This window comes from Gavia stellata, chromosome Z (assembly GCF_030936135.1).
Source record: "Gavia stellata isolate bGavSte3 chromosome Z, bGavSte3.hap2, whole genome shotgun sequence".
Classification (NCBI taxonomy): domain Eukaryota; kingdom Metazoa; phylum Chordata; class Aves; order Gaviiformes; family Gaviidae; genus Gavia; species Gavia stellata.
The window spans coordinates 38,157,584-38,180,128 of NC_082637.1; the positions used below are offsets into that span (position 1 = coordinate 38,157,584).

Sequence of the window (22,545 nt, forward strand, 5' to 3'; positions counted from 1 at the left end):
TCCATCAGTAGATTCAAAACAAAATTATATCATACTAAATGTTACAGCAACAAAAAACTGATTCAATTGCCCATCTAAACTATCTTTCAAAAGCTCTTCTACAGAAGGAAGATGTGTTTAAAATGCCATTACAAACTGTGCACCATGAAGGAAATTGAAAATGGAGGTTGGCCACACCACAGAATAATCATTTTATTTGGCATAGCTGGCACCCTCCACTTGGCAAAAGTACTAAGGTAGGGAAGCAGGATCAGAGGGGAGGTGTTTCAGCAGAGCTGTTTGAAAAAAGCTTGCCTTCTGCCTGCTTGGTTTAGCTTCCTTCTGATCCACAAGATTTATTTAAGTAATTAAAAAAAAAATCTTTACAAATTTTATTGGGTCCTCTTTTCAGCCTATCTTTTAATGTTCTGCTCCTGGACCCGTTTGATTTGATGGAGTTTTCATTTGATTTCAGCATGCTTTGGAGCAGATCCTAAAGGTCTTTCAAAAGGCTTGGCCTTCTTTGTGTCAGAAGGCCAAACAGACTCAAGTCTATTTAAGTGGCATTTGTGTATTTTCCTTTTAAAATACTGTGGTTTAAAAAAAGGAGTGGTCCTGCCCTTGAAGGGACTGTGAGCAGCAGCATGAGGAATGCAGCAGGCGGCCATTATAAAATGCGAGGGAGCTGCGGCTGGGTGGACAGTCTGTTGTGTTGCTGTGCACTGGTCCTGCACCTGATGCTTGCCACTCACTGGGCTCTTCCTTTCAAAAGAAATAACTGAATTTGGTGTGTTTGCAGAGAGGAAAATCCTTTCTTTTTTAACCCATTCTGCCCAAACAGACTGACTCATTCTTCAAGATCAGGTTTGGACTGTACCTTGATAAAAGCAATAATGGGAAGAGAGGGAAAGAAGAGAAAATGGCTGGACAGGTGTCCTGCAAATCTTAGTGTTTTTTCCTTCAAACAGTATCTCCATAGAAGTTTGCCAATTTGGCATACAGTCTGAGCTCACTTAAGCAGGTTTAACACGATCAGTTTTCATTTAGTTACCACTAATTTATTGTTCCAGCATATCTCAGAGTACTATCAGGCTTTTGGAAGGGATATAACAATTCAATTACTTTGTCAACCTGAGTAAGCTAAGTACTGATCCATGAGCTAATGACTCGCTTCAGGGCAGGAAGACTCTTGTGGAACTATGGGAACAGCACTGGCAATGTTTTCGTCCTTCAGATGCATGGAGCTAATGATTGTCAGAGGGTGCAAATGTGTACAACACTGAGATTATGGGCTTTCTGTTTTCAGGAGAACGGAGTTCAGTGCGAGACTTTGGCCTGGCTGAGTACAGAGACAGCTAAGGAAAGACATGGGCTTTCATTTCAGCTAATCTTATGCCTGCCTGTTTATTCAGTGTCATAGACGACACTAGTGGGTGAACTGCAACCCCCTTGCAGAATTTTATAAGACTAAATGGTTTCCATACTGGAAAATTCTATCATTATTAATGGTTAGCATGTATAATGCATTCCTGGCTCCTTAAAGTATACTGAATAGTTAACCTCTTATCTTGATAAATCCCAATTAACACACATTCCATACCCTAACGTGCCAGACTTAGTCCTTTACTCTACAGACACAGACTGTTCAGTTTAGATCTCGGCTATGTGTGACAAATTCAGTATCTCCCTTAAACAGATATATATTGAAAATCACAGCCCTAAACCATCGCCAACACTTTGGTTTTTTGCCTGTGAATAACAATATTCAAGACTGGTATATTTCACCAGGTTTCAAACAAAACTTCTACATAGCTTGACTGATGATAAAATGATATCAGTGTTGAGCTATCTCTGTGTCTCAAATAATCCCTCAGTGTTGAAAGCTCAAGTTGATTCCTCTAATATGGGCAAGTAATGATGCTTGTTGATGTTTCTCTGTTGAAGGTGTACCACCAAAGTCTCCCTCATATAGTTGTCTTGCCTTCTCATTTATTCCAAATACAGTTAGAAATGTTATTCACCAGGTGTTGTCCCACAGCACAAGCCAAGCTTTGAAGGAGAACACTGCCTGCTCTCCGTCAGACACAGGCATTTTCCATGCACCTTTGCATGCTTCTGTAGGTTATTCTTCCAGCAAAACCACATTGTCCATGAGGGACAATATCTATCTAAATGGTTAAATTATTTGTGTCCCTAAAGATACATGTTTCTGAGGTGCATTTGCATGAATGAAAATGAAATGCTGGATACGTGCATAACTGCATAATTTGAGGCAGGTACTGCTGTACATTTATGAGTTAATCCTAGAAGAGCTGAGCATTTCTGAGTCCATCAGGGCTGCTTCTCTATAAGGTTGTTTGTGCCTAACCACTGGCATTAACAACAGCAGTGCCTGGATCTGTGTCTGGCATTGGAGAACTCCAGCTCTTCAGGCAGCGTGCACTTCCTTCTTTAACTTAGCAAATAGTGGGGATAAAACAGTTAGGGAATCTTTCTCCAGAAGTTTTCATATGAGATCTTTGGACAGAGAAGGAACTATGGTTCCAGTTCCTTATGGTGAGTGCATGAAAGTTGTTACGTTGAATGTCTTTGTATCATGTTGACTCACTATGTTGTGATTCTTTTTTTCCTCAAGAGCATCTTGGAAGGCACATTTTAATATGCCCTTTCATAGTTTCTAACACAGCAACAAAACTTCAAAGCACAATTTCTAATGTCTACAATACTCCACCTCTTCCTTTCAATCAGGAAAAATCTCTTCCCTCAGTGTTGTCCAAAGTGCTCTTTTACAATATTCATCACCAGTCTCAAATTGAGACAGAGTATGATACTCAAAGGATGAAAGCAAGTTCATACAGCAAACCCCACTATAACTACTGCCAATCAGTAGGAACGTCAGAGAATAGCAGATTTATTCAGAGCTTTCAATGAGCAAGATGATACTCAGTAAAAAGAAAGGTTAAGCTGGCAACGATATTATTTGTCCTTTAAATTATTTTTCCTGATTTTTTTTCCTTCTCCCTCTCCTCAGAGCTCCAGAACAGCTCGCTCAGAGGAAGACCGAGACTCACTGTGGGATGCCTGGGGCTCGTGGAGCGAATGTTCACGCACTTGTGGAGGAGGGGCTTCGTATTCCCTGAGACGCTGCCTGAGCAGCAAGTAAGTGGGTGAACGCTTTTTACTTTATTGATGGGAGAATTCAACTTACTCATATGTGTCAGACCATGATAAGTATGCTGAAATTTCCAACTCAGTGTCAAAAAATTATGGTGGTGTGTTTTTTAATTCAGGCAAGCAGCCAACATGTTTGATAAGGCAACACCCTTTTAAAATACAGTGAGAACCTGTGGAGATACAAAAGTTGTTTGGTAGCTTGCAAGGCTGCCAGCTACTGAAAAGTGAAACCTCCCTACACTTTTACCATTTAAGTGGTAAGACTTTTCATGCACTTGTACCAGACTGCAGCTAATTCATTATGTTTAGCACCCCACAGTCTCAGTCACACTGAGACTATAAAAGCTCCGTATTGACCCAACATGGCATCCTGAACTATATAAGAAAGAATGATAATTCTGCTGAAGATATCTTATGAATTAAATTTCAGATAGGAAGTCTTGCATACCAGCAAACCCTCCCTAACAAGCAGAAGTAGAATAGCCCCGTGCAAAGGTGAAGTCTGGGTACCCAGTTAGGCATCTGAGATTTTATTCCTCCTCAGTTACTAGCTTGCAATGGAACATGGACAAGTCATTTGACATAATTTCCACTCTATAGTATATGTAAGTTTTACCTGCAAAATATTTCTAGCAAATATTATTTCTGTGTACTTTAGGAAAAAGTTTAGCTGCAGTAAACATGCTATATGTGATAAATATTAAAAGATTTCTAATAAAGGATATGCAGGAAAACTCCAGACCCAAACTTTGTGCCTTACTGCCATCTCTGATAGCTTATATATTGTAGTATAAAAAATGTAATATGATTTTCCATCCAGCATATGTTTCTTTTATATTTTCTTTCATGTGCTTATAAAACTGATGTGAATAAAACAAACTGCGACGATACACTGCAAATTGTTTCCTACACCTGACATTTTAATACATGATGCCATTTAGTGAGGACAAGAAACAGCACAACGCATTGAACCATAAGATCAGAATAGAATGTTGTGTACTTTATCTTTATCTGTGGACAGTTTGGTCTCCTCGTTCCAGCAATTATTGAAGTGACAGTGTGCAAAAGTCTGCTGGAAAGAGAAATGATAAGCAGTGGAAAGACAGTTCTTTTCTATTCCATTCCCATGGGAAAAGTATTAGAATAATTTGGTTTTTAAACGTGGGGCCAAATTCTCATCTCTTGTTAGTTCCATAGCAAATAGTGGTTCTGCAAACGTCTCAAAATCGGGAACTGCAGAGACAGGAACTTCTTTTCAATCACAGTGTATCCATTTCAGACATGGGAAGATAAGTGATCTTCTGTATGTTCCTTTAATGTAAACATGAATTCAGGCATATCAGGAGATCTGGGGAATCTGAGTAATACAAGGGCTTGCTGACTACACTTCTGCTCCCTCACTGAGAGCTGCCTCAGTAGTTTCTAGAGGGGAAAAGACTTGGAGCTCCATGACAGTAGCAGTAGTAGCCATAATGCTCTGTAGTATGAGTATAAACCACTCCTTCTGGGCAGGCTCTCCCTGTCTGCTTATCTTTGATTCTTGTACTATTTGGGATGTCCCTGAAGCTACCCCAGTGGTACAGGGAATAAACTCATAAATCCCATTGTACTTGTTTTTCATACAAGACCTTACTACTGTCCTGTCAGTACATAAGCAATGCTTCCTGGCTTAAGAAACCAACTGCAAACTAGCAAACTTTGGCTCATTCAGACATGGAACCCCCTGTTTCTAGGATAGGATGCAGGTGTTTAATTAGGTGCACAACTTTTGCTAGCCAGTAGCAATAAATCATAAATAGTAAAATTTGACCTGGAATTAGCACAGTATCAAATGTGTGATAGTTTTTCCTTTTTCCTGGTCTATGTGCAACTGCTAATGAAATAAAGGATTTAAATGATTAAATTTTGTGCTAGACAAGGTTTTTTAAGTTGCTAAGCAAAAGGCAGAAAAGGAGCAGAGGAAAGAAACTCAGCCAGACTTTGAATGTTTGGAAATAAGCCTGTGCACATGAGTATTTCAAACCTGGCACGGCTAGAACAAAATGTCCACCTCTCTGAGACAATGTCTTGGTTGGTACAGTTTATCACATGTATTTGCTGTGTATAATTTCATGGCAGCGTGAAGGGAGATACTAGATACTTCTGGCAAATGAAAACTGGCAATACATTTAGATGTTTTGGAACAAATTAATCCTAAATATTTCTCATCCTGGGAGGAATCTTCATAATGCTGTATGTCTTTGAGTTCTGTATGAGGTGACTTTCATAGCATTACATGAAAAGAGAGAGCCCAGTGCATCTGCTTTGAAGAAATGCAAAGACTAATTACCCATTCTTAACCACCATTAGTATATGCAACTAAATAAAGGAAACCAGTTTTCTTTCCAGCTTTTGTTTGCCAAAGTTATGTTAGTGCTTGTGTTGTTTGTTTTGGGAACATGTTTTGTGTTAGGCTTTTGCAGCTGTGATGAAAGAATGGAAAGTGTTAGTGAGAAATTCTATTTTCTAGTGTTTTAGATGGCAAACATTTCAGGGTAGGGGTTGTTTAAGAGTACATTTCATTAGAACAACTGGTCCTGATTATGCTAAGGACATTTAATGTGATAGCGATATAAATAAATATGCCAGTTGTCAGCCCAAGTAAACCATGTGTCCTGGTATCCCACACTGACAGTGAGCAGCATTGTATCACTCTGGTGGCAGAGTAAGTGCCAGGAAAATAACCCTTTGATAATTCGTAGTTAAAGACTGGGCTAAATGTCAAAGCATGACACTTTTCATGCTCTTTGTTGGCATTAATTCTTTATAACTTCAGATATTCTTGTTATTTACACAAAAGGACAGACCACCTTCAAATGTTAAAGATCTTTGCCTCAACTCACTTGAAAGTGAACCTCCCAGCCTAATTATATATTGGGTGAAGAAGTACTTATTTTTATCATTCCAGAGTGTTTTGCCCTTCAGTTTATCTTTTTTTTTTTTTTTGATACAAAGCTCAGGAAAGAGAAACTACTTATCGTCTCCTCTCCACCATGAACTGTCATGCAGCACTGCTAGTCAAAACCTGTAGACAGGAGAACCAGAGACCACTCCTGTTTTTCTTGAGGGCCAAACTAGCAACAGTTGTGCTTCTACAGAGAACTGAGTTTTATTAGCTATTGGATACTTTGGCTGCAGGGACACTGGAAATACACAGGCAGAGCAGGTGGAAAGACACTGCAATATGGTCTTTGCCCTCGTCCTTGGAATCTGGTTATTATTTGTTGCAGTCTGTCTATTGCCCAGCGCAGCTGGACTTTGTCATCCAGCATAGTGATTGTTAGTACTCAAGTACCTTAAATCCAAGCATTAATAAGCGTGCATGTTGATTCAAGCAAACTCAAACAGACCAATAAATGGCTGAATGTTCTTTAGATATCTGAAATCCATGTGCATTTATTTCATTTCCTTGTATTGGAATACATTTTCAAATCATGAAAGAAATTATAAATTCTCTTATGCTAAGTTCACCCGTCCTGGTCCTAAAAATATTCTGTGTGTTCTGGAATTGTACTTTACCTGTTGACAAGAACTGTAGTAATATCAATAGTGTTTTTCTGTTTCTAGGCTTGGCAGGAAGATAATTGTGATTTTTTTCCTATCATCTACCAAATTCATCATCACTTTCTAGTAAAGTAAGGTTGTGGGTAGCAGAAGAGCAGGATGTCTAGAGTATTGGGAATGATTTTAGCAGATAATAGACAAGTAGTCTTTTTTTCCATGTGCTTAGAAGACCTACCTGGTATTGTTGCTGTTGTTCCCAGCTAAAGCTTGAAGCAGGGAACAGTTTGAGGGTATAGCAGAGTGCTAAGCTGGTTACGGAGTCCCATGGGTATTGAATCTGGGTTTAAGGGGTCAAAATTTTAAATCATCACTCTTACCTCTGGGAAATCATGTGTAAACTGCTGAATGGAGCGTAGGTTTTCCACCATTAGATGTTTAGTAGCAGAATAAATTCAACATTAACATCTTCCTGACAAGTTTCCCTCAGTAATAAAAGAGACAGAGATTTAAAAAAAAAAAAAAAAGAAAAAGAGGGAACACACATGAGAGAATCACAATTCCTGCTTTGTTTAGATGCTTGATACTGGCTCTGTTACTTGCTGGAATATATTTTTTTCTCCTTTTCAAATACCTCCCTTCCTTCCTTTAGCTGATGGCTGCTTTTTGGTAGTGCAAGCAAACCGCCAGTATGAAATACCCTTTCCAGCAGCTCTGCTTGGTAGTTAGCTAAAGTAAGTGATTCACTAGTTTGGTTGTTCAGCCCGCTGCCATTGCATTCTGCAGGACGAAAACAGTAGATCTGCATAAATGACTCTCAGTTTTATTGCAGTTTGACTCAGTTGATCAGTAAAATAGCCACTGAGACATACCTTTGGGGGTTAGGTTTAATAAAGTATCTGAATTAGCTAAAATTATGTCAATTTTATGCTGTGTGACATTTTTCATAAGGCAGAAGAAGCCCAAAATAAATTGGATTTATTTCATTAAGGAGTAATATTTTCTCATTTTGATCACACAGATTATCAGTTCACAAATTAAGCATCAAATGGTTTGGTGCCTGTCAGATGATGATGGAATAGATGCTGTCACATTAAGGGACTGAGCAATTTGGCAGAAAATAAACCCCCTTGCATTCCACCTTGTCCTCAGATATCAGAGGGGCTGGGGGCAGCTACGCTTAGATTCTGAGTGATGCCCAATTTCCTGTATTACAAGTCCGATCGTGTTCAATATATACATATACACACATATATACATATATATATATATATAGAATCCTAACGATTATGGATGCACTTGTAACTCCATACACTTCCAGTCTAGTCACGTTGCATGAACTGTCATGGCCACCCTTAAGGAATTTGGTTGCATTCAATGAGAACTCTTACGGCTAGATTAATGAATAGTGTAGTTTATTAAAGCAACAGATGCATAAATTCTTTTGGATTGCCATTGATAGAACTACTGCCTACAAAGATGGTACAAATAGCAAGAATATGAATAATATGGCCTGGCTGAAAGCGTGCTAGTTCACAAAACAACTCTATAGAGGTTTCTAAATCTCCCAGGGAAACACTTGGTATAGCCAAGTGTTAATATGAGAAATGCAGCCGGCTACAAGCGCATTAAATCACAAAACAACTCTATAGAGGTTGCTAAATCTCCCAGGGGGAACACTTGGTATAGCCAACTGTCCACATCTTACCCAAAGGCATCCCGGTTGCGGGGGGAAGAGAGGTTCAGCCCGTCGACTGATCCCAGATGTCAGAGCAGGTCTGCGATGGTATCTTCCCTCCCCTCCTCTCTTAAGCCTTTTTATACTATTTTTACTTTACAGGTGGAGCTTGAGTGACTCTAGTCATATATTTCTTTGTTGTAATTGGTATCAAAGTTTCTTGCTTTGCTTTTAAAGGTATAGACCAAGAAAAATTCAGAGCACAGGCTCAGTGAGGGGTGGTCGCACCTTGGAGGTGGGTAATTTTGGGATGGAGGTGTGTTTTTTAGTATTATAATGAGATTATAATGAGTATTTTGTCAAAAGGGGACAGACTCTGGGCCCATTCCCAGGTACTCCACTACACACCATTACACACACTAAATAGGTTATTGTATCTTTGTACAATAGCATTGTCTTTGACCAGGTACGTATCCTAATTATCAGGGTGAGTCTCTATCTCCATGTTCCGTAGTGCTTTCCAGTTCCCATCTTATCACAGAGCCTGGCCACAGTGTCTCCACTCTGCTCCACCCTCCATACAGTTTCTCTTAGAGTCAGCATGCCAAGATCCCCTGGCGTTGCCAACACCTAAGGTTACCTAGGGAACTTTTGTGGGATGGAACTCTTGCATGACCACCACATTCCACCCTGAAAGTTTCTTCAATGTTGTACTTCTCCTAAAAATGTGAATATAGATTTAATTTCTAAGTCACCTGCTGCAGTAATTCCACAGATGCATGTTACTCATGTTAGTTTAAAGTTAAATAATAGAATAAGAAACCATTACAGCAACACTGACTAGCACTGAAAAGGGGATACATTCAAATACTACGTATTTTAAAAATATTGTTTAAAGCTTCAGCTGTATCTACCTTTGATACCAAAACATTGTCTACTGTTGTGTTGCTGCTTCACAACTGAATTTATAATTTAGTCCAAGCGTGTGGCCGTAGCCCCTAGTTTCAGGCTACAGTCACAGACTCATCTGTCTCAGGGGCTTAGATTGCAAGAGAATTTGAAGTTTTTCATACCTAACATTGAGAAAAGGTCCTTTAAACTTTCTGAGTGGAAATTGCATTGGAACAGTTATTCTAGTTTTTGGGTTGCTTCTTTATCAGATAGAAGTTAACATAAATTACTGCAACTATTGTGCAATGATATAAATGCTGCTCTAATCCTGGCACTACTAAATAAGACAAATTATGCCACTTTATGAAATGTTCCTATGCTGGTTAGAATGAGCATTTTAAATACTGAGGGGTTTTATGACTTCCAGAATAAGCCTTTTGCTATCGTAAGCTCTGTAGAATAAAGAGCAAAATATTTTTGCACAAATGCTATTATAATTGCTGAACACATCCACAGAAGTAAATAGCATTCTGATGAAGCATACCATGTCACTCAGTGGGAGTACAAGCAACGTCATAAAATTCTTAGGTCACCTGTGCTACCAAAGAATTTTGGAGGATGATTCTCATTACTCTGATCAAAACGGTATCTGTATGCTAGTGTATTATTTCCTGCAAATGACCTTCAGGATACCTCAATAGCTGGCTTGTTTTCTGCTTCAGTTTATAACTGCAGCTGGTTTACTCTATAAAGGACATCCTCCATGCTATATTGGTTGATTTTAAACATTTGGAAGCAATTTTGAGTATATTTAGTTTGTAGATGTTTCTGGTTAAAGCAGTGCCATCTAGCAGCATTTTAAAAAGGATATTTTTATTTTATTTACTTTGGGATTAGTCAAATCTGTAATTATGAGAACATTTCCTGCTTTCATTTGATGGAGAAGCATTGCCATTTTCCAAGAAAGATTACAGTTTTAACTCTTCCTAATGGCAGAAGCAGCAAGCGACAATCTTAAATTTGAGTCAATACTATAAAAAGCTGCAAATTTCACAGAATCTGGATCAGCGCTGTAATCTGTGAAGTGATTGCTGATGGTCTTTGGAGAACCAGTTAGTCACATTGTGCTGGCTGTCCTAATTTCTGGCTTCTGTGCCTCAATGAAGTAGCTAAAAATATATAAAATTGTTTCCTAGTGTTGTTTTCCCATGTAATCCATTGGTAGAGTTGCCACAGGGATGTTATATCTCGGTGTTTTGGGTGAGAAACTGATCTGTGTTAGAAAGAATGGTAGTCAGCATTGTACCTACAGATGAGTGATGGATATGGTCTCCATAAATCTGTCTCTCTGTTAAGAAGTAGCCTACCTAACAAAAACGTCTGTGAAGCCTTCACTGGGATGATATACTGTTCATAAGTCCAGGTTCACTGGAAGAGCTCTTGTATATTCATAATTCTCCCAATAAATCTGTTCTGGGATTTAAATGAAAAAGAATTAAATCAGCCAGGCCTTTGCATGATGTGGAGTTTTTGTAAGCCTTACTACGTATAAAAGAGAAGTTAAGATGTGATTCTCCAAAGTCCCAAGCAATAGATTGCACATGAAAAAGCATGAGCATTTTGGTGGAGCTGGGCTAGCACACGTGATTCAGACCAAGGTTCAAACTTTCTCAAAGCATGGGGAACTTGGGTTCCTTTTCAGCACATTTGTTTTGTAAAGACAAACTGCAAAACTTGGATCGAGATCCGAGCTCAGGCATGTTCAGATATGGAGTGTTAGTACTTCTGGGACTGCAATATGTTCTAGATGCTGTCTTTGTGATACAGCAGGCCAGGTGAGTTTTAGTATTGTATTTTCTTTCCACTTGGTCTGTGAAGAGATCTCTTGCCATTGTTTTGCTGAAAGGCACTTCTTTAATTCTTGGGGGTTTTCTGCCTTTCTTGGCTAGTGAGCAACTGAAAAATATTTGCAACTGTAATTGCTTTTTGTATATCTGCAATATGTGTTCTATGTGCAAGTCTAATGCTAAAGACACGTTTTAAAGACTCTTAAAATAAAAAATAGATCAGTGACAAACAATTGTGAGAGTCTAAATGCAGGAAAATAAACAGTAGTCTGAAAGCACTGTGACAAATTTTTCTCCTTCTTTTCCTATATTTTTGTCAAATTTGATTTTTGTTTTTTTAATTGGACTAACCAGTCATATTTTACTGAGAGTTTAGGGAGTGTAATTTAATGACAGTTGTTACTTAGAAAATAACATTCAGTGGCTCTGAATAATGCAAAGAAGAATTTGAAAGTAAAAATTGGAATAAACTCTATTCTGTTCAGCAATTTGTACAGCAAAAGTCCAAGGTCTGCCTTATTTTTGAGTAAATATAATGCCAACCTTAAACTCCAAGGGTAGCAGAAGATACCTGGAATAAGAGCTTTGCGTGGGTTGGAGCACTGTTGGAGCTGCAGTTGATCATTGTTTGTGTAACAATCCCAATAAAATTCTTGAATCTGAACTGTTCCCCTCATCAAACTTCCAGAATTTAAAATGAAATTGTGACACGAGCCTAATCATACTTTTAGAAGGAAAGGCTTATCTCTGCGAGACCAATAGATATATTAGCTTTCTCTGGGCTCTGTGCTATTTTGGCTTGACTGCTAGAAATAACTAACTTGGTGTATCAGTAGCTGGGCTAGCCACCTTTAGGTTACTTTTGTTATTTCTTGCACTATAGCCTACAATATAAAGATAACTTTAGAAAAGATTGGATGGCATTCTGTAGGGAGCGTTCAACACAACTTCAACAAACATCTGGTAGCCAGAAACAAGTAGTTGTTCTGTATTAATATCACGGTGAAAGGGACTTCATCTTTGAGAAACACTATTTACTTGTCCTTCAAATTCCTAAACGGTCAGTCAGGTTTTGGTTCAGGCTAAGTATTAAATAAAGGCATTTTTTCCTTTTTTTTCTAACACCATCTCTTTGATATGTATAGTCATATTGCATATGTGTATAGCCATATTCCATTCCTTTGATTCTGGTGAATTTGTTCTAGATATACAGTAGTTTCACAGAGTCAAGCCCGGAATGATGGCTTTTTTGTTAGTTCCATACTCATTCCCTTCACGTACATGAGGGTCAATGTTTATTTAATCATAGAATCATAAAATGGTTTGGGTTGGAAAGGACCTTTAAAGATCACCTAGTCCAACCCCCCTGCCACAGGCAGGGACATCTTTCACTAGATCAGGTTGCTCAAAGCCCCATCCAACCTGACCATGAACACTTCCAGTGATGGGACATCCACAACTTCTCTAGGCAACCTGTTCCAGTGTCTCACCACCTGCATCATAAAAAAAATCTTCCTTATGTACAATCTAAATCTACCCTCTTTCAGTTTAAAATCATTGCCCTTTGTCCTGTCAGTACAGGCCTTGGTGAAAAGCCTTTCTCCATCTTTCATATAAGCCCCCGTTATATATTAAAAGGTTGCAGTAAGGTCCCCTGGAGCTGCTGTCTCTCCAGGCTGAACACAGCATCACAGAATCACAGAATACCTCGAGCTGGAAATGACCTATAAGGATCATTAAGTCCAACCCCCTGCTCCTCGCAGGACTAACTAAAACTAAACCATATGACTAAAAGCATTGTCCAGGCGGTCCTTGAACTCTGACAGGCTTGGTGCGGTGATCACTTCCCTGGGGAGCCTGTTACAGTGACTGACCACCCCCTGAGTGAAGAATCTTTTCCTAATGTTCAATCTGAACTTCCCCTGACACAGTTTCATTCCGTTCCCTCGTGCCCTATCGCTGGTCACCAGAGAGAGGAGATCAGCACCTCCCCCTCCGCTGACCTCCTTGAGGAAGTTGTAGACGGTGAGAAGGCCACCCCTCAGCCTTCTCTTCTCCAAGCTGAACAAACCAAGTGACCTCAGCCCCTCCTCCTAAGTCTTGCCCTCAAGACCTTTCACCATCTTGGTTACCCTCCTCTGGACATACTGTAATAGTTTGATGTCCTCCTTATATTGAGGTGCCCAAAACTGCACACATCACTCAAGCTGAGGCTCCACCAGTGCAGTGTAGAGTGGGACAATCGCCTCCCTCGACCGGCTAGCTATGCTGTGCTTGATGCACCCCAGGACACGGTTGGCCCTTTTGGCTGCCAGGGCACTGTTGACTCATATTCAACTTGCCATCAACCCAAACCCCCAGATCTGTTCCTTTGGGGCTGCTCTCAGCCTCTCATCCCCCAGTTTGTCCCCCAAACCAGGACTACCCCATCCCATGTGCAGAATCTGACACTTGCTATTGTTAACTTTCATGTGGATGGTGATTGCCAGCTCTCTAGTCTATCCAGATCTCTCTGTAAGGCCTCTCTACCCTACAGCTCCTCCTAGTTTAGCATCATCAGCAAACTTACTTAATGCGTGTTTGATTCTTGTGTCCAGATGATTTATAAAAACATTAAAGAGCACTGGTCATAAAATTGAGCCCTAGGGAACCCCACTAGTGACTGGCTGTGAGCCTGATGTGACCCCATTTACTGTAACTCTCTGACCCTGACCTGTCAGCCAGTGGCTCACCCAGCATATTATGGACTTGTCTAGCTGTGTGCTGGACATTTTGTCCAGAAGGATACCGTGAGAGACAGTATCAAAAGCTTTGCTAAAATCCAAAAAACCCCACATTTACTGGCTTCCCTGGGTCAACTAGATTGATGACCTTGTCATAAAAGGAAATTAAGTTATTCAAACAGGACATTCCCCTTGTGAACGCGTCTTCAACCCCAACTCTCTCAACCTTTCTTCATAGAAGAGGTGTTCCAAACCTCTGATCATTTTTGTGGCCCTCCTCTGGATCTGCTCTAACAGGTCAATGACTGTCTTGTACTGGGGAGCCCAGAGCTGGTTGTGATACTCCAGGTGGGACCTCACCAGAGTGAAGTAGAGGGGGAGAATCACCTCCCTTGCCCTGCTGGCCACGCTTCTTTTTATGCAGCCCAGGATATAATTGGCTTTCTGGGCTGCAAGCACATGTTGACAGCTCATATCTAATTTTTCATTCACCAGTATCCCCAAGTCTTTCTCTGCAGGGCTGCTCTCAGCCAATTCATTACTCAGTCTGTATTGATATCGGGGATTTCCGCGGCTCAGGTGCAGGACCTTGCATCTGACCTTTTTGAAATTCATGGCCTTCACATGGGCCCATTCATTCTAAGTATGATACATTCTTTACATCAGAATAATTGATTCCCTAATAAAAAGATTGTGGAAAACATTATTTATGCAAACAGTAGGCCTTTGGTGGCTGCAGATCAGTACTCAAGTTTTTATTTGCCTAGCCAGCTTCCTGTCTGTAGTGATTCAAGTTGGTATTTTGCCTCCTGGTTGTTTATTTTTTTACTCCTGCAGAAAGAATATTTATAAGATCTGTAACTAAATTTGCCAGGGAAAGTTTGCTTGTCTATGCATGCCCACTTCCCTTGTCTCAACGTTAACTATTCCTGTAACATTTCTAGCATTTCATATTTCAACAAGGTGCAGAAGTCTGTAGCAGACAGTCTTATAAACACAAAGAATGGAAGATTTTTACAGTTGCAGCGCCTAGCTGCATGGCAAAACATACCAGTGCATCTGCACAACCCATTGTGGCAGGCAAGGTGCTTATTAACAAAAGGGTATGGCAAAATTTTTACACATCTTTTCAATTTATTGTCAGTTGAATCATTTGGACATGAAGTTTGGCAGATCCGATCAGGCAGTTTGAAAAAGTGGACTCATAAAGTCAATGCAGTCCCGATGCGTCTTCCTTTTTTGTAACAATTTGGTGTCCATGGCCTTCCCTCACATTTCCTTTATGGGAAAAGGGGTATGCTGAAAGAAGAAGAGAGACTCTCTTTTTCCCGGAGAAGGACAAACACAGAAATTATGTTGAGGATGAGATGAGGCCATGACACTGGGCAACATTTGGGAAAGAGGCAAGAGCAACAAGGTGAGGAAAGAGACATGCAAGGTGGTGTTACTGTGTGTGTAGCACAGCCTCATGTCTGCTGGCACCAGGGGAAGGGGAGGCCTGATGCAGCCTAAGATCTTATGGGAGGAGAAAGGCCCACAGCATACTTTTCTCACAGGTACAGTGCAGAAACCAGAATCTGTCCCAGAAGAGTGGTTATCAAAGGGTGTGAAAATAAAGGAGAGTGAAGATTGTCCAACGTTACATCAACTTTCAAACCCCTGGAGTGAACAGTTGCATCAAAATTCACATCCACAAAAATAACCCACCTCTGGCTCATAGTTGTTTGTTTATGTGGAGACTTGTTTCTTAAGAAAAGCATTTCAACCTTTGATGACTGCTGAGAGTGGCAGGAGTTGATGAGGTCCTCCTCTGCAAATCTCTTTCATCATCTTTCGTAATTACAGATAAAGGCAACTTTGGCATGGGGCTGCTGTTCTTTCTGGCATGGATTATTGCAAGGCTTCTAACTCTAGCTGAGCGCAAATACACATCTACTTTAGACCTTTGAGGGGGGGGACTTGAACTAAGTCCCTCTACAAACTGGAGCCTGGAGAAATAAATACCAGGGTTTCGGGTTGTTTACTTTAAGAGAAGTGAATATTTTAATATATTAAAAGTTGTTAACCTCTTTCAGAAACTTTACTGGAAACAAGTGACTAGGTTTGAAGAATGAAACATGATTCCCAATAGCTTGCTTTTCTTCCATATTCACATGATAATAATTGCCTGTCAAGCCAAACCCTCAGCTACCTTTTTCCTCTGCAAAATCCCCTGCAGTGTATAGATAACAGAGAAGACTGTAGAAGTACCTCTTACTGCTCCCACTCTTTGTGTGCTCTCCAAGATGAACTTGCCATTTTGGGTGACTTCTGACTTTTCCAAGGGGCTGCGTGTATTCCTTGTTGATGTGAGTTCTCATACCCAGCGGAGGTCGGAGGATATGTGGTGACTGTATCTCGTAACATGGTCTCACTAATCTGCTGTGGTCCTTCCTTCCATGTTAAATACTCTGTGCTGTGGCATTCTGCAAAGCATCCATGCTGAGATATGGGATCTGTACCATTAATTCAAAGCCTGCCTAGAGGAGAAAACCTAGTCTGGTCTGGTGTCATGCAAGGTGCTGTGTCTTTCACTCTAGCAGGATTAAGTTCATGAGATAGTTTCAGCTTCCCTATTTTAAGCATAGACAGGGTCAGAAACAGGATTTGCTTTTAAAAATCAAAATATATGCCCCTGCTAATAGCGGCTATTTAATTTTTTTTTCAGAGTCTTTTTAACCATCAATTTTTTTTTTCCTACAATCCTATGATTTTTATTCCAAAAGTAGATAACTTGAGTTTAAGAGAGTCTGGAATACTGTCCTGAAGCAGCATGGATCTGAAACACAAACTACTCTGCAAATCTGTTGTGAAAATATATCAGCTCAGGCTGAAAGCAGTTTGCCTTCTTTTGGTTGATGGGTGATAACTGGGAAACTAATAAGCTTAAACAACTAAACCCCCAAGTTTGGTCTTGGGGAGGGGACAAGGGGAGTTTTGCAACAGTGGTTCCTGGTGTTCATGAATCATCACAGCACTAGCTGCATCCAGAACTGCACATTTTTTCTGAACAACCCTGGCCATTAGCCAAAGGAGGGAAATTGGAAGAAAAATCTGAATAGTTCTGTGGCATATGTCTAATGAAAGTACCTATTCTTTTCCCTAATGCAAAGAGTAAGTGAAAAATAAGTGGTTTTTCATTTCAAAACAGACAGTATGAAGAAACTGTGAAAAGAAGAAGAAGAGACTGTGAGGCAGCGGATAGAAAGGAAGTTTAAATTTCCCTGGCAGTTCAATGGTTCTGAGGTTAATAAATTACGGTAATTGAAATTGTCGTAACAGCAGTTCTGTGTGAAGCAAAGAGATGTCTGATAGGTTGTATGGCATTTCTGAGAGACAGATGGGGCAGGTATCAAGCTTGCCAAACAAGCTACTCAGTGTGGTATACAAGGCCTGCACTAGAACTGCCTGCATACTGCATAATGCACTTTTTTCTTTGCTACCAACTGGTGTAAATGAAGAGTACGTCTATTGAATGTAGTGGAGTGTAAATGGGTTTGGCCTGCACAACAGTATCTCTACCAGCTTGTCTATATCGCTTAGGAATAACCAGGATAATGAGGGGGTTGCTTGGGGTTTTTTTCATTTGTTTAGTTCATAGCCTATTGTGAATATAATTTTTTTATTGTACTGCTAAAACTGTTTTTTCTAGTGCTGGATACTCTGTGCACACTTTTCACTTCTGTGCATGCTTGCAATGATCAAAATTTACTTGTTTAATTACATAACATTACAGAGGCATTGAATTAGTGGTATTTCTATTATGCTTTTAACAACATTCTTTATATGCCAAATGCTACACAACAGAATATGTTACCTTTCTGCTTACATTTCGTCTGGAAAAGTGATAGGGTTTATTTACTTGTTTGTCTTCTCTTGACATCATTTACACCATTGTGATACGTTTGCGAAGCTGTGTTTTGCACTGATTTTGTACTCACATCGGTGTGATTGACTCCTGGAGGAATTTCACAATTAAGTCTTGTGGAGAAAGGTGGGAGGAAGGATAACTTCAATAATTTAAAGGAAATCTGTTCGGCTTATTTTAGAGTTAACTTAGTATGGAAAAAGTTTTTCTGGTCTTAAAAAAAATGAAGGAAATAGAACGCCACAAATGCATGCAGATGCTGTCCTTTCTTTTGGATAGTTCAAAACGGTTTGGATTTAAAACTTCAGTCTTGGCAGGCATTTAGTCCTCAAGGAATGTGTGCTTGTTAAATCCTGGCCAAAAAAAAAAAAAGAAAGGGGAAAAAAAAAGTTGTGAAATTAAGAAATTAAAAATGTAAGGAATTCTATTCTGTTGAAGGATAATTTTAAAAGCCAAACCCTGCATTCTGATTTGTACTGAGGACCTCCACAGAGTATGCTGTCTGAACCACATGAATCTTCACCTAAGGTCAACTACTCAGAATACACACTGCTGAGTGCTGAAAAGATATCTGGGTGTTGACCTTTCTTCTGGGAGCTCTGCCAGCATCAGGGCTGGTACCGGTCTGCTGTAGGGGAAAAGGAGGAGAGCCATGGAGAGCACACATCAGGGCCCGTGCTCTCCTTGACCTCTGCTGGGCCTGGCTGCTCTTTGGATGCTGTTCTGCAGCAGGGATCTGGGAATAGCGAGGGGCTGGTGGATCAGGGGGGAAGTTTCTCCCCTCATCACAGAATCACAGAATCAGTACGGTTGGAAAAGACCTGTAAGATCATCGAGTCCAACCTGAAAAAAAAAAAAAAAAAAAACCACCACAAAACCCACGCCACACAACAACAACAAGCCACAACCCACCCAACACCACACAGCACCATGTAAATTATATCAAATTGGGAAAAAGCCCTGCCCTGCTAGCCTGCAATTTCGTGCTGCTGCAAGCAGGTTTTCTTCCTCCCAGTGCACAGGTTGTTCCCCAGCAGACAAAGCCCGGCTACCCAGACTGTGTCAGCCCTAAGGTGTGTGCCTGAGAAGATGCAGAGCTGTGCCCTTGTGAAATCATTGCGGATAGCTGGGAGACACAGGGCATTATTAATGTGATCCAGATGTTGATTTCCAGTTAAGTTCTGTACTCTGACCTCCAACCTCATTTATAAACAGCTGCTGCCTTTAAGAAACTAATTTTTAAAGCAAAGGTGGGAAACTGAGGAGTTATAGAATTCATACCTCAATACCGGTATAGGGACAGAGAGCCCTTTGCTTTGGGGAAGAGGGTTGGTGGGGGATTAGGAGATTAGCGATCTTTGTAGGAAAGATGCTGACACAGTAAGCATTATGTGTTTGCTTTTTATATTCAGCTATTAATGGTTTTGGTTTTTTTTAATTTTTGGACACAGGACCTGTGAAGGGCGAAACATCCGGTACAGGACGTGCAGCAATGTGGTAAGTGAAGTACAGCTTTGATGCGATACAAATCATCACGTACAACAGTCACGTCCATATTACATAAAATAATTTGGTGATGTGATAGCGAGGATACTGCAGCTATCTAAACTGCCTTCTTACCACAGGACCGCAGGCAAACCTCTGGCAGTTTCTTGAAAAGCTGGAGAGATTATGGCATAGCATGATGCTAAAACTGTTTGGAAGGTACTACAGTCACAACCTTTCCAAATAGAGTGTCAGTGAAACTTCAGAGTTGCTCTTTACAACCCCCCTGGCAGAATCAAGACCACTCGTGTTCCCAGTGTTACTTTGGTAACCAGCTGGTTCACACTGGGCAGTCTGTCAGGCTGGAAGATTAAGTTATTAAGGACTGAAGACAAGTTAGTAAGAGATAAATGTTTCTGTTCACCTGTGCCCTCCCAGCATTGGAATTCTGTTGCATTTCTTTCTTAGAAAAGCAGTTTTAGATAGCCTGCACCAGTGTTTTGGCCTTTCCAAAGGCTGTTGCTTGTTTTTTATATATGGTGAGAATAGTTTTCAACACAGTAAAATAAGAAACTTCAACTTCTGTGCTCACCAAAGTGAAAGTGTGTTTTCACTGGTGAAAATGGAAATAAAGACTTCCATACGGAAAGTTTTACTGGGTGCCAGGAATAGTAAAAGCTCTCAAATTACATGGAGAAATGTCAGTTTTACCAGTAAAGATGGAAAATGAAATCAAACGTGCACTGGGCCAAGCTTTCTCATGCCTGATAGGGAAGCCTTTCAATAGGTGCTTTGTCTAAAAAAGTTAAAGAGTTTAACTTAAAAAAATGAATACGTTAACTCATATTTAGCTTATATTTTCTTTAATAGACCATAGTTCATAATGAAAGGAACTGCTTCTATCTGAGTTGTAGTCCCCCATGCAGTGAGATTTCTTACACTTCTTCCTCTGAAACTTGTTCTGAGTGTATCCTTCGGGTTCCTGAAATCTCTCATCAGTATAGACATCTGCTTCACTAACTGACGACAACTAGAGTAGTCAATCAATAGGTCTGCTGGCTGATTAACAGTCCAATTTCCACCTCTGAGGCACTTAGGCTACACCATGACCGTGGAGGGCATGGGAAGGTTGATTTGTTCCAGTCAAGTTTGCATGCTGTAGCTCTGTGGAATATGACACATACACACACACAAAAAAAAGAGATTCTGTTAGAGGCTAATTGGACTACAATTAGGCCCATCGGTTTTGTTTTGGTTTGTGAATGCATGCACATTGTGACAGTCCCCTTCCCCTTCGACCTGCCCTTGTGTATGCTAAGAGCAGTGAGACAAACTAGCATCCAGCTTTGCTGCCATTAGCTGTTCCTGGATCACCATGATGAGGGTTGGGGTTTTACCTGTGTTGCAGTCCTTGTTTTGGAATCATTGAGCTTAACTTGCCAGGATAAGGAATAATTTTTTAAATGTTATTCTTAGCTTAGGTTCTGTTTTGGAAATGTGCACCTGAACAGTTTTTCTTCAAAATAAAACCTTGCACAGTTTTGTCAGGCAATTCATTTACATACCTTGTATTTGGCAATACTGACTCCAGACTTTCCAACATAGCAGTGAGGCATGCAGCTGCAGAACTCACCTAATTATTTCATACCAAATAATTCAAACTGAAACTTTCAAAGTGCTTCACTATGCTGAAATCAGTGACAGATTTGCCACTGAATTATGAAGACCCAGGACTGCATTTATGTTTTCAACCCCTTTTTTCAGAGGGTAAATAATGGATTGTGCTACATTGCTCTTTCCCTTAATAAAAGGATTTTCATTTGTTTGTTTTTGGTAAACTTGCAAAACTAGCAATAAATCAAACTATTCTTAAGCTTCTGACTGCATCATACTTTGACCAGACCCTGAAATATGGCTTTATGTCATAAGGAAATACTTGGCTGTATTAATTTTGCAGACATTTGATTTCAGGGGAAAGTATTTTCTATTTTTAAAGTATGTTGAGTCTTTGATTCAGATATTATGCCTTTCCACTTACCATCTTTACTACTCTGAGATACTGTGCACCAGTATTCACAACATCTGTCATTGCAAGGGCACTGCCACCATGATCAGCATCAGAACTTGTAGGATCCTGCCATGGCTGCGGTAGTCTTCAGCCCCATGTTTCTGAGGCTAGGTACCACTTTGAAATACCTTGTGCAGCACCAGTGGAAACCTATAGCAGTTTGGGAAACCTGGATGTGCATCTCTGCACCAAAATCCATTCTGTTACTGAATTGTGTAGCTGTACCACTGAAATTCTGTTTGTTTCTTTCAGAATAGCAAAAAAAAAATCATGTATTTTCTCTTTAATGAGGTCTACTGTCGTTTTCTCCAAAATCCAAGTATACATACAAACAAATTGGGTCTTGGAAACACTTCATTAACTCCTTGGTTTGTCATGGAGTTCTGCACTGGAAAAGGCACACAATGTTGTGTGTATTTTTGTTAACTCAGATTTTGCCTTTTAAGATTTCATCCACAAAGACACTGAAAAACAGGAGGACAGAACTTCCAGGCTCAATGAGACCTACATTTTCATCTGTTAGATGACAGTCTGTTGCTTTAAAGGAAAATGGTAGCAAATCCCCCTATTCCACCCCTGCAAATTAAGCTAGCTATCATGCATTGTGGAAAATTCCGTTTGATTCTTGTGGAAATCAGTGAGTCCTGAAACACAAGCTTTCATTACCATTAGCTTGTGCATAACTTGAGGACTGATGTTATTCTTCATAAAATAATGAGCCTTTTTATTTTCTGCAAATTGTTGTTCTGTGAACTGACATGTTTTTGTTTATATGACTGTCTTCTTACAGGAAAGGATGGGTAGTCACATATACTAATAGCAAACTCTTTATTTCAAAGGTGAGATTGCAGAATGGGAAGAATACTTCTTGGAGTCTGGCAATGAATGCATTTTCATAGGCACTATCATTTGCAAGATTTTGCTACAGCTGGTTTTAATTCATCCTGAAATTAAATTGCAGGGGGAAAAAAAAAAGAATGAGATAAATAAAAAGAGAGTCAAGGGGAGAGAGTGGCACATCTGTTTGTTCAGTGACCTGTATTATTCTAGGGATGCTGACTGATTTTGCATAGTATAGACTGTAAGACAGACTAATACTGCTGTCTGTAAAGGTTCTGAGCTGTCCTTAAAAGAGCAAATTCAGTCCAATATGCTCACCACTTGCATTGCCTGGTGTTGATCAGAAACTGGAAAGATTATGGGTATGAAGACACATGTGTAAATAGTAAAAGAAAGAATGAGGGAATCTGAAG

At 40.0% G+C, this 22,545-nt stretch overlaps 1 protein-coding gene across 1 annotated transcript in view; it reads left to right on the plus strand.

The window, feature by feature from the left end:
* ADAMTSL1 (ADAMTS like 1) overlaps positions 1–22,545 on the plus strand; it is a 213,624-nt gene that overhangs the window by 14,222 nt on the left and 176,857 nt on the right. Inside the window, exons 2-3 of the mRNA XM_059833532.1 lie at positions 3,011–3,138; positions 19,191–19,236. Coding sequence (XP_059689515.1) covers positions 3,011–3,138; positions 19,191–19,236 — 174 coding nt within the window. The remainder of the gene's footprint in view (positions 1–3,010; positions 3,139–19,190; positions 19,237–22,545) is intronic.